The sequence below is a fragment of the Pyrgilauda ruficollis genome, unplaced genomic scaffold (assembly GCF_017590135.1).
Source record: "Pyrgilauda ruficollis isolate IOZ18807 unplaced genomic scaffold, ASM1759013v1 scaffold11, whole genome shotgun sequence".
In the NCBI taxonomy this organism is placed as follows: Eukaryota; Metazoa; Chordata; class Aves; order Passeriformes; family Passeridae; genus Pyrgilauda; species Pyrgilauda ruficollis.
Window position 1 is genome coordinate 4003559 of NW_024509210.1, and position 12485 is coordinate 4016043.

General features: G+C 40.8%; 1 protein-coding gene across 2 annotated transcripts in view; it reads right to left on the reverse strand.

Moving 5' to 3' along the window:
* Positions 1-9486: 9486 nt before the first annotated feature.
* The window catches only part of BICC1 (BicC family RNA binding protein 1), a 90045-nt gene continuing 87046 nt past the window's right edge, over positions 9487-12485 (reverse strand). For both annotated transcript variants that reach the window (XM_041475051.1, XM_041475060.1), the window contains one exon: positions 9487-12376. In XM_041475051.1, the coding sequence (XP_041330985.1) occupies positions 12246-12376 (131 nt within the window). In that variant the 3' untranslated portion in view covers positions 9487-12245. The remainder of the gene's footprint in view (positions 12377-12485) is intronic.

The window sequence follows — 12485 nt, forward strand, 5'->3', positions numbered from 1 at the left end:
TCAGCCTTCTCAAACTTCCAGAAATCATGTGCTCAAACACAAAAAATGAAGCAGCTGTTACTGAAATTTCACAAGCCATATAAAATGCAGATTTATTCAGTCTAGAAATTTCTAAACTGTGAAAATGTTAATTTCTCTTTGGTTAAAAAGTAAGAGAGAAATACTCAAGAACACTGACCTACTTCAGCTACCTAATTCAGAAGACAAAAGAAGGTTTAATAAGCACTAGATGATTTTCCTCAGTCTTTAATAGTTGTGGAGCCTGTAGGCATGTGATGTTTTTATGTAGTCTTGTAAAAGTACATTTAAAATTCTTCAGTACATGTAGCTATATTGACCTAATGAAGTTTATCATTTCGGCCAAAGGATGTTGTTTGTGAGGCTGTAACCGGCAGGTTTCCAGACTCTCATAAAATACAGCTGCTTCATGACTCCTGATGAGTCCAGACAGTGCCCCTGGCTACCTGAAAGCTCAGTGACAGATTTAAAAATACAATTCACAGGTCACTGTCCTCAGACAAAGCTTCAGCTAGATCTAAGTGTGTTGTACTAACCCACCAAGTGCAATTTTAACATATTGTAGCTTTACATGTAAAGGAAGAAAAAAAATCTTTCACTTTAATGATTAATCAGTAACACTCAGGGAGGTTTATTTTATTGCTTCTGACCTAAATATGAGCTGCAACTCTGCTTGTACTCCTCTTTGACTCCAGGAGCTTTTTAGCCTCCCATAGACCAGTCCAACAGCACAGAGGATGTGCATTTCTCATTGCACCATACCAGAACAAAGGTGAACTCCCTAAATTTTTAGGTCAAATTTTAAAATAAACAACCTCATCAACACAAATCTAAAGAGCAAAGATTTGCACGTGCTAATCTGGCCATTGGAACGCTGATTTCAAGTATCAGTTCTACAGAGATCACTTAAAAAGAGGAGTAAAATCCTATCATTTTGGATGGGTTGAATGAAAATAGGTTCCCAGAAAACACAATGCATGGTGTAAAATAGCAACTAACCTATAAGCTTCCATAAAATTTTCTACCAGCTCTGAAAAATCAAAGCTGTAACAGAAAAAAGTGTGCTCCTTTCCTACCATAATTAGGCATTATTTTAAACACTTGATGGCAAGTTCAGGTGACAGCAGTTAACTGAATGATGAGCTCTCCTATATTTAAGTTCGTTTTGTCTCAGACAACACAAGCTGTGGAGATTCTGAATGCTTCGCAGAGGTTTACAAAACGCAGAAATGCCACCTCTGTGTGTGTGCTTGCACTCAGGCCCGGGCTGGGGGAAAGCCACAATTCCGATCTCTCGCCTTGGAAAAAGCCATAAAAGGTCTAGAGAGAGGAAAACCTCAAAGCATCATTACGCGTTTGGCTTAAGCATTTGCTTCTGGCATCCCCTCCTTTGGCATTTGTCACCTTTCCCTCAGCCCTGGCTCAGCCAGCAGAACAACAGCAGCGTCCTCCCGCCCTGCCAACCCCTCCATGTGCTGCCGCGGCAGGGGAGCTGGGAAGGCTCGGTGTGCATCTCACGCTGCCTGCTGCTGGAAATTTCTGCCATCTGCTATTGCCTTTCCTCCCAGGCCTCACAAAAGTATCGCTGACTAAAAAGAAAGTAATTCCTTTATCAGACGTTTTAAAGTGGTGTCAATTTAAATAACGAACATTTTTATTATTTGTTGTGTTCATGTGAGCATAAATCAGCACAGATTAAGGGATAAAGATGCAAGGTCAGATTTATACAGCTAGCAAATAACTAAATATATTCAACAGCCTATTTCTTACAAAAACTTTTTTTTACACTATGATTTGGATGACTTTTGATCTCTGTGAACAACACACAATTCTCTCCCAAAGCCAAGCCCTAAATTCATCACACAAGTTATTGCACTGGAATGTAACTTCAAACCACAGAATATCCTACACAAACACACCCTGCCTCTGCCCAGACAGCACCCAGAGCTGGAGACTGAGCATGCAGCAGTGCAGGGAACCCTCCTCAGGGTGCTCTTGGGTTTAATGAATTTGCACTCACACTGACAAGCCAAGCCTTGGATGAGGCCAGATTGCAATTCAAAATACACCTGGCTACAAAGAAGCATTTTAAAGCAAGGAAAATCAAATATTTGGTGACTTAAATATCCTCTACAGTCCCTTTGTGGTCACACACTAAAGGCTTTCAGGATGACCCAGCAGAGAGACAACACATTGCTGAGGAACAGCAGACCCAAACCCTGATATGAAACACCTCATCATGGATACAACAGACAGCTCAGAGGGACCATCCTGCCCGAGGTTCATAATCAGCCTGTTTCTTCTACACAATTTCAAGAGAGGACTTACCTTTGTGGGTGTTCTGAGTGCACTGCTCCCGCTCTGCTCACCAGGGCCAACACTCTCCTTTTCCGGGTGACTCAGGCAGCAATTTGTGGCAATGGAGGCAGCTGCTTCGCACACTGTCCACAACCCCAAACCACGGTGCTGAGGAACCCCATCCTGCCCAGGGAAGGAAAGGGGTGGGGGCAACTCATCACCAAAATGATCCCAACCTGGGTAGTTCCCCAGGAGCCCCTCCAGGTGCACCTGGACTCCCAAATGGCAGCCGGGCCAGCCTCACCTGTGTGCGCTCAGCTCCCCGGCCTGAGGCGTGAGGGGAGCGGCAGCCCCAGGTGTTGTCTCCCTGTGCTGAAGGTGGCCCCCTGACCCCTGCAGCGTCCTCTGTGTCTGAGCTGTCCAGGGCCACTTCCAAACACACCTCGGCCAGGCCAAGGTGGGATTTGGGGCAGCAGCAGGTCCCTGGGGCGGCAGAGGGCCGAGGGTCGCTGTGAGGGCAGCGCGGGGCTGCCTCAGGTGGGTCACGGCCGGTTCCGGCCGGTTCCGGCCGCCAGGGCCTGAGGCGGGAAAACGCTGCTGGGCACCAGGAGTGGGGGACGAAGGGAGGCTGAGCGGGAAGAAAGAGGTGGCAACAGGGTTCATTTCCCTTTGTTCCTCACCACCCAAAGGTATTTTAATTGTCAAGAAATGAAGTCAATTTTCCCCAGGTGGAATCCATTCCTCATGTGACGGTACAGAGTGAGGGAGATCCCCATTCTGATCGCCACCCAATGTGGCACGGCCCTGCTGAGGTGGGCACCTGACGTTTGGCCAGAGCTGGCCCACCACAGCTTGGCCACACCGTACCAACCACAGCAATAAACCCTCTGTGAGCAGTGTCCCCTGAGACACCCAAACCCCAGCAATAAACCCTGTAGCCAGCAGTGTCCTGTGGGACACCCAAATCCCAGCAACAAGCCCTGTCCTGTGAGACACCCAACTTAGGGCTGGGACAGCGATGGATTATCTGGGAGACCTGAAAAGGGGGATAGTCAGAGGGAAGGTAAACCAGCCAACCAGACCATGGAAAAGATAGAGAATAGGTTTACAGTGATCCAAAACCCTCCAGGAAGAGGAGCGAAACCCCATCTAGCCAACACACAGGGACAGAAATCAACGCATGACTTTATTGCAACCTAAGTATCTCCTTGGGAAATCCAAGGTATGATGTTATGTAATTTATATGACAAATATTCAGAAGTGGATTGAAACAGATTCTGACTTTATCTGCATTTAAATAAGGTTAGACTTTTTGCCTAGAAGAGAAGCTGTCCATTCCAAACCCCACTGAAAATGGCCTATCAGAAAATGAAAAGTGGAGATTTTTGTTGTCAGCTCTAATTGAAAACTTTCAAACGCTTTCTCAGTAGGTAAATGAACCCACACTTATATAATATGGGCTTAATAGTTAATGAAGAGATACTAAGAACATTAATGAAACATTACCTCCCTCCTCAGAGCAGTGATTTGGTGATGTTTCTTAAAAGGTGCACCACCACACAGCCAGTTTCCTCCCCTAATCATTAAGTATTAAACTCCAACTAATAAGCAATGGCAAAGCAAAGATTTGCAATATTTTCTCTTAAAGACCTGTTGAAGCAACTCTTCCCAAAGTCAAATGGAGACTGTTATCCACAGTTTTTCTAATAGTTGCTCATGGTAACCTTTGACCATCCAGCTCCTCACTTTGTTTATACCACAGCAATATTACGCTTCCAAATAATAAGAAATCATGCTGGCTCAATTCTTCATTAGGATTGTTACATAATGAGAGCTGTAAATGCTGCAAAAGGAAAATAAACCATTAAGAAAGCACATGCCACTATTGGGTTCAGTTATGGGCCCCCATGGAGTAAAACTCAGTTTTATAGAGACTTGAGTAGCTGCCAGGAGATAAACCATAACATTTGTTTTGACAAATTTGGGGCAGGCGTCTTTATTTACCAGGAACTGAAGGGACTCTACTTGCACCAAAGCAGCATAGCAAGAGACCGCTTTTATGGGAAAAGGAAGATGTGAACATTTATACTGTTTTGGTGTGCTGCCCTTCCATGCTTGAGCATGAAACACATGAAATAATTGCTTCCCTTGGGTACACAAATTAAAAGCCATTCTCCATGGGGTGCAAAGCCTCTCATTTCTGAGCAGGTGAACATGTAGCAACTAGACGTTTCATACAGCATACTATCAGGTCTAGAAGCCTGGAGAACTTGTTTTCAAAAAAGGCAGCCAAGGTCACAGCATGCACTGAGGAAGGAAGTATTGTTCTACCATGGATTTCTTTTCTGTGCTTAAACACAGAACAATTTCACCAGATTCAAGCCAAAGGAAAAGTTGACCTGGTGAAGAGTTAAGAGGTCAAGCAAGAAAGCTTTCAACATCTTTTTGATATTTCTGCACACCTCCCACGTTGAATAGCACATGAAGACACACTGGAGTGTTTATCAGAAAGTCATTTGCCTTCAGGAACCATAAAAAACTTGATTTGTTTTCTGCCAAATTTTGTGAGCAAAGCTTTAAAACGAAACATTGACTTATCTGCTTTCAGGAAGGGAGGTGGAAGGAACAGAGTCTGTGATTCTTTGTCATAACAATTTGGGGTTTTATGTATAAACACAAATTCTGAAACGTCTATAAAATTTCACTTAAACCCAAAATAGGCTAAACATACAAAATACAAAATATTCCATTTCTAGTATAGCTTTGAACAGACAATGCATCTTTATGTAGTATTTGATTTAATGCCCATTTTATCACAGATGGTATAATCACAAAAAACGGAACACTTGAAAGGAATTTGACAAACAGAACCAGATGTAAAACATCTTGAAGCTTACAAATTCATCACAAAGATTAAGGAGGACTTGAAAATACAGGGTTTCAAAGCTTCCAGCAGACCAACACATCTGTTCACTCCAGAAATGCTTTCCTACTTCCTGATGTGTTTACACAGTGAGAAGATGCAGTAGGAACTAGATCAGATGCAATTCTGTTAGGGGGGTTCATTACCTCATGTCTGCAGCAGAGCCAGGGCACACAAAAAATGCAGCTGAAGAACACGGATGCATTGGCCTCAGGAGAAATATTACAGGCAGGTGGGAAGCAAGGAAGAAATGTGCTGTTGTATTCCAAAAATTGAAGTTGAAGTGGATGGATCCTTAGGAATCCTTCTGTCTATGAATAACTGTGCTTTTATTACTGGTTAAGGCAAGGGCCCTGTGGAGTCACTTTTGCAAAATCATTTTTAAGCTGCGATGAGAAAATGCAAAAGGATGCTCCTTTCTATGAATTTAAAAAAAAAAAATATCAACCAACCAAACTAACATTTCCTTTACTTAACCTTCACAAACAACTGCCCACAAGAAGAAATTATGCCCTCATCTACTCCAGCCTTGTAACCACAACATACTGTTTATGCTGTGCTTACAAATTTATTTCCTCACACTGGCCAAAGATGACCATTAGCACCTATATCCTCACTGCCACAGTTTTAAAGTCCAACACAAAAAGCAAACACCAGTCTGCCTGAAAAGTTAAAATGCCTCAAACTTCCCAGAAGTACTTGTTTGAAACTTGAGTGCTGATCAGAAGAGAGCAGAAACTTGAGCCAAGCAGGGGAGAGCCAAGATCTAGGAGAGGTGAGCAGACACCACCAGCGGCCAGGAAAGGCAGCAGTGCCAGAAGTGTTATTTCCAGTCTCCACTCATGACTCTTAAATCCCTTAAAAAAAATCTTTCAAAGCTCTCATCCACTCTAGTGGTTCTGGATACTGTCCACACTAATCACTCCTAGGAAAAGAAGAAAACATTATGCTTGTGCAAGCAAAAAGCTCATCAAGCTGCATGTAAAATTTAAAAGTTTGCCCTTTCTAGCATTTGGAGTCCAAAAGTATAATGGGAAGAAAGAAAGAGTCAACAGTGGAGCATCTGCAACTAATTTCAGTGAAGATGGAAGATAACCAGTGCTGGAGGCATGCTCAGGACGAGCCTTCCTACATGACAGATGCCCTCAGCATTCCAGTTTGCTGGCTATTGTCACCATTTGGTTCAAAGAAAAACACTGCTGGCACAAAGCTAGTTTTAATTTAGCCACACCAAAACATCTCTTGCCCCACAGGGATTAGTTGCCTACTTGTTTCCCATCCAGTTTCCAAGCAAGATTCAAATCTTGCACCAATTTAACTTCACCATGTCAGTTTTGTTCATATGATTTCTAGATGCTGAGCTACATAACGAGGAACCAACACATTGTTCAGCTGCATGGTGAAAAAACTCCTGCTAAAGGAAAGGGCTGTGAATATTTTGTTTTATCTGAACTTTGGATCACCTGAAAGCAAAAGGAAATTATCCTTGGGGTCCATTTTGTTTTCCCTTAGTGTATTCATTTGTAACATACAGCAAGCTTTACTGTCTACAGAAGAAATCTTCTACAGAAGATTTCTTATGTTCTCAATCTCAACAATACTCACACCCTCTTCACTTCGGTATTGTATTTACACAGCATGAGATTGCAGCTCCCATGGATGGCTTTAGTTTTGGGACCATAAGTTATTGCCATGTCCATTTCAGGCCTCTTCAACTCTTTGGTCCTTTGTGGGTGACAAACTGTGATTTTTATCACAGCAAAGAAGTGTAGCAACATCCATATCAGTTTATGGTCCTAGGGTTATTAAATTAGTAGCAACACTATTTCTTAAAACATTAATCACCCATTGTTAGAAGTGACAAATTTTTGCTTCATTATATAATTATTTTAGGTGTTTTTGTTTTTCTTTTTTTTTCTCATATTATGTTTTGCTTTTTCCATCTGTTAGTTTCCATGAAGTTACAACACAGTTTTGGCACAAACTGGGGAATTTCCATCACAATGTATTCATCTTTCTTCATATTTTCATCAACATCTGGAATCATTCTGCATTTCTCAGAGAAAATATTCCCCAAATCTTACTCCTTAAGAGAGCAGGGAAATTTGACACTAGATGATGCTTTAATGCAAAAACTTTCTACATTGTTTGAGTCTGTTTCTTTAATGGTACCCTTTATTCAAAGTGAGAGGAAAAATCTTTATTAACCTTTAACTGCTCCTAATAGCTGTGTCAATATTCAAAATTGGCAAGTATCACTGTTCCACTACTTTAATTTTTAAAGTCTGCTTTACTAACTCATGAAAGCATGTAAAATATTAAAATTATAAACACTATAAAAACGTACATCTGCAGCACAGGAAACTAAGATAAAACTCAAATTTTCCTTAATACAAATATATCATCTACTAAAAGCCTTTTGTAATTTCTGGATGCTTGTTACTTCTGCTCCAGATGCTATCTTAACCCAAATAAAAATAAAGGAATTTTATACCAAAGCACAAGTTTATTGTATGCTTTACAGATTACAAGATAGTCCTCACTCACAACTACACCTAATACAAAATAAGAGCTCTTTTATCTTTAACCATGCTAAAATACTCCCTCCACCTGCTTAAACATCCTTACAGCTCACCATTTTCAAAGCAGCTGTCAACATGACACCAACCATGCATATTGCAACTTTTTCTGCAAGCTTCCCAGTTTTTACATCTTCTGACACACTCAAAAATTTTGCAGCAGCTCTAGATAAAACCAAACCTTCCTTCTGCTCAAGTATCTGTGATGGAAAGGAAGCTGGTTCTTCAAGGATAAAATGAAGCTCCAAGTGTCCAGGCTTGCCTGGAATCAAATACTCCTTGGCTTCCTTTCCAGTAGGAGCACAAGCTTCTGAATACCCCTGCCCATCACACCTGTACTGACCAGCTTACAACAGCACTCATAAAACTGGTGTAACGGTGTTTTCTAGGACTTTGGAGAAACAAGATTCCTCCAGCAACTGTTAGATTGGAGTGGGATTCAACAGCAAAGAGAGATGCTTCACTTTTAATCTTTACAGAGCTTGGAGACACCATCTATTTTCTCTTGTGTACTGGCAACATTTCTTAGAATGTAACTTTTTGTTCAGACTGAAAATCACCAGTTTTGTTCCACTGACTGGTAGCAGAGAGAGACAGGCCCAGTTTGTTCAGGGAGCAATCCTGTTGATGCTGTGCCATGCCAGCTGCTGGGAACACTGCTTGTACCATAAGCAGAGCAGCCAACAAGCTCTAATGCTCCATCACTTGCTTCTCTGTCCCACACCAGCTTTACACTCTACTGACTAAAGCTGTTGGAAGCAAATAAATGGTCCACAAAGGAAACTACTTTGCTTCAGACCCTCGTAGCTCGCTATAGGTCAGACATCAGAAACATTGTGCAAATTGCAAGCCCACCAGCCTGTAAATTCCCATGTAATTTATGTCAATGCCTGGTAAATTGGTGCTCAGCACCACACCCTTCAGTTGTGCTCAGCAGATCGGTTTGTTGATCTATTTCCTTTACAGACTTGTTCCCACACCTTCGCTTCTCAGGACGTACTCAGAAAAACAACTCTGAGTTTTGCAAGGTCAGTGAGCCAAGAACAGCCACTGGAGAGCTGTGTCTGTAAAACAGAGACCACATTAGGTGGGGATAACGAGATGCCTGAGAGCACTGAGAGAGGTAGAGCAATTCTAAACATGTACCAGCAGCTGTGGAGCAAACAACAGGACTGACTGTGCCTGTCGTGGGCACGTCACCTCAGTGTGTCAGCTGTGCCTCCAGCCAGGCTCACTGCTCATGTCCCAGCAGCCTGAAGAAAGAACTCCCTTCCCCTTCCCCACCCCTCACTCCTACAGTGGAAGTGACAGTGCAATGACCATCGTGAAAAAACACACAACTCTGCTAAGCTGACCAAAACAGTCATTAAAATGGGAGGACCAAAGGAAGAACAGAATTAATGAGCCAAACCACTAAAATCTGCTAAGAATTGAACCTGTCATAATTTAACTCCTCTTAGATTAAGGACAGGCACTCCAAAAAAGCATTCTCACTTAAAAACAGACAAAGACACTGCATATGATACAAGAACAGTAAAACACATAAAGCATTAACATGTGAAAGAAACATGTTGCCATTATGTCAAATAGTGCTTTTTATATTTTATTAACAAGCAAGCATCCCTGGAACTGGGTCTATATAAAAATACTTCATGAACCAATCAGAATACAAGGGAGTTATATAAATTTATTTTATGCAACACTGATTAGTTTTGAAAATCTCCATTTTTAATGTTTTAATTTCAAATTTCATTTTTTTTTTAAAAATCACTAAAAGGACACAACCCACAAAAATACAATCTGTATCTGCTCTATATTTACAGATAACTGGTCACTGTTAAGGCACAGATTTAAAACTAACATTTTATGTAGCAAGTCAAATATTTGTGCATAATATAACACTAACAACACGATACACTGTACTGTTATATTCCCTTTGTGGAATCAAAGTAAGTGAGAATTTTCTTTACTTCCAGTGTGGTTTTTTTTTAACGTGAAGCCCTACTGAAAAATAATGTTGTTCATGGGAAATTCTTCACTTTGGTGTAGATGAAATAAGCACTGCTCAGCAAAAGACCACATCAACTTAATACTGTAAGAAAATCAGTTTCTGAGTATAGTACCATCTGGATGGATAACACGTACCTACAAAAGACTAAAAATCTGAGTGCAAAACTTTTGGATGCTTTTAAGTTTAGGCAAAATAGGGAAGAAGGGGTTGCAGAAAATTCTGTACAAAGTGTTGCTGAGTATTTAGTTAATTAAAAACATTTCATGAAATAAGGAGTCTGAATACAATTTGATTTGCGAGCACTGGGCTTGCAAATGCAAACATTTAAACACCAGCTTATCTGTAAGCACGTAAATAGTCCGTGTGAATGGAACTATCTGCATGCTTAGAAGTAAGCACAAGTGTAAATAGCTTTAGAATGAGAAGTTGTGGCTCCAAGAGGCTTTCCATGAAGCTGCTCTTGCCTGTGCAATGCATAAACGCACACACATCTCTCCTAGACACGTGGATATTGACTCTTGGCATTGAGCAGAGGAAGTTGCTGTGAACAACGGTGTGAGTATCACATACAGCTTTAGCCAGTCACATCTCCAGTGCCATTTTAAAACCAGACAAAGTTGCTACTTGATCTATGGGGAATTCACCCAGGTATACACCATTAAGTAGATATGGCTGAAATGAGCACTGAGCAGCAATTTTTAGCTAACCACAAGACTTTATATTATTGCTTGATCATCTATGCCCTCAAGTAATAGTCTATTGAAATTCCCTTTGTGTGTGCAATTTTTGCCATACATCATTTTGCATTCTCACCTTAAAAGAAAGAATTACCCATGGAAAGTGTCAAAACTCTCTCACCCATTTTTGCATAAACCCCAACTACTGTAAATGTCATTCTAATGCCTTCTGTTAAGAGCACTTGACAGTGGTTTATGTCCATCTCAAAAGGCTTGTACACTGAACATAAATAATACATTACAGTAGAGGTAAGGTAATTCACAATATTTCTCATGGGAATGCTTTTCAATTAATGCTTAGAAACTACACATAACATTGCATAAAGAGGCACTTATGGATTCCTTCATTACACTGAAACCCTTCATAAACCCATAAACCCATAACACCTGTATAAAGCAAGGAGTAACATTGCCAAATCTTTCGGACTTTCACAGTATAAGAATGCAAAATTAAGCTCTAGCCACTTATAACATGGACTCTTTCTGTTGAACATAACTTGTTTCAGAAATAGTTCATCTCCAGAGTTTCAAATACTTCTGCAGCTGACAATTACAAATCTAGATCGAACAAAACAGATGCTATTACACCTATTTTATGTAGGTCACTTCATTGCTGCATGCATAGTCATGTAAGTAATATGTGTCATTTATTAAATGGCAACAGTGCTGTCTTGTCAAATTAGATTAGTTGTCTGTTTAATCAAACTGACAGCCCAGAGCTCTAGTTTGATGAATGCCTTTTGGTCTCTACCATAAATCTGCAGTAGATCAGTTTAATCTGTTACGTATTGTAGGTGTACAGAATCTAAAAATAAAAGTCTGATATAAATAAGTGTCCTTTAGTGGCAGGGTACTAAAAATAGCCCTTTGCTTTGAGACAACCATTAAAAACAGTTTTAGCATAAAGGCAGCAGTTAAATATGTTGACTGAAATGGGTTAATATTGCAAGGTCCATTTTGGTCTTTCATTGCATTTGTTACAGTGAGTATTATTGCAGGCAGCATTAGACTGCTTTATAAGAGCATAATAGGACTGGTCCTCTACCAAGTGACTTGATTTTGGAACAATCTCTTCAGATAACTACTTGGGAGACAGAGAGAGGAAAAACAAAAATCTGCATAAGAACCAGTTTCTAGTACCATTATAGTGAGATGTGACTTAAGGTAGGAACACCTGAAAAAATTTGATTAGTGCCAATATAAAAATTGATATGGAAATGAAAGAGAAATAAATTTCCACAGGACAAGAAATCAGAACATGTAAAGTGCAGAAAGACCTCAATAATTATTTTAAGCAGTACCAGAAAAATCCATCTTGATAAAGCCAAATCTATGCTCTCTGGCATCCCAGCTCTTCATTCTTCCTTCATTCAACAAAGTACAAAATTCAGTGCATACATTATAGTTATAGGTAATAAAATACTAAACAAAGAACCCTATATTATTATTATTGCAAGTTCTGTCCAATCTACATGAGTAAAACGTAACCCACATTTGGTGTTTCGAAAGACAACTGACAAAACGTGTTCTCTCTGATTTTTTGGCACAGTATTGTGCAGACAAAACGCTTTGGTCCTTGACACCCAAACTCCCAAAGTGCAGAGGGTGGTGTGCAGTGAAGGCTGTCCACAGGATTGCCATGTCCATCTTTCCAGCTGATTTCTGAGCGCAGCCTCCTGCTACCAGCGCCCGCTGACACTGGCAATGTCCGAGTGATACTGGCGCGGCAGTCTCCCACTGGCTCCACCTTCCAGGAACGAGGCACGGATGTTTGATGGGTCAAAGAGCTTTCTTCGGTTTTTGTTCAGTTCTACAGGGGTCAAGCACACCCACAGAAATCTCCCATCAGAAATTCATTTTAATGCTTTGTGTCAACCAAATGCATAACTTCTGTTTAAACCGACAAAGTATTTCAGACA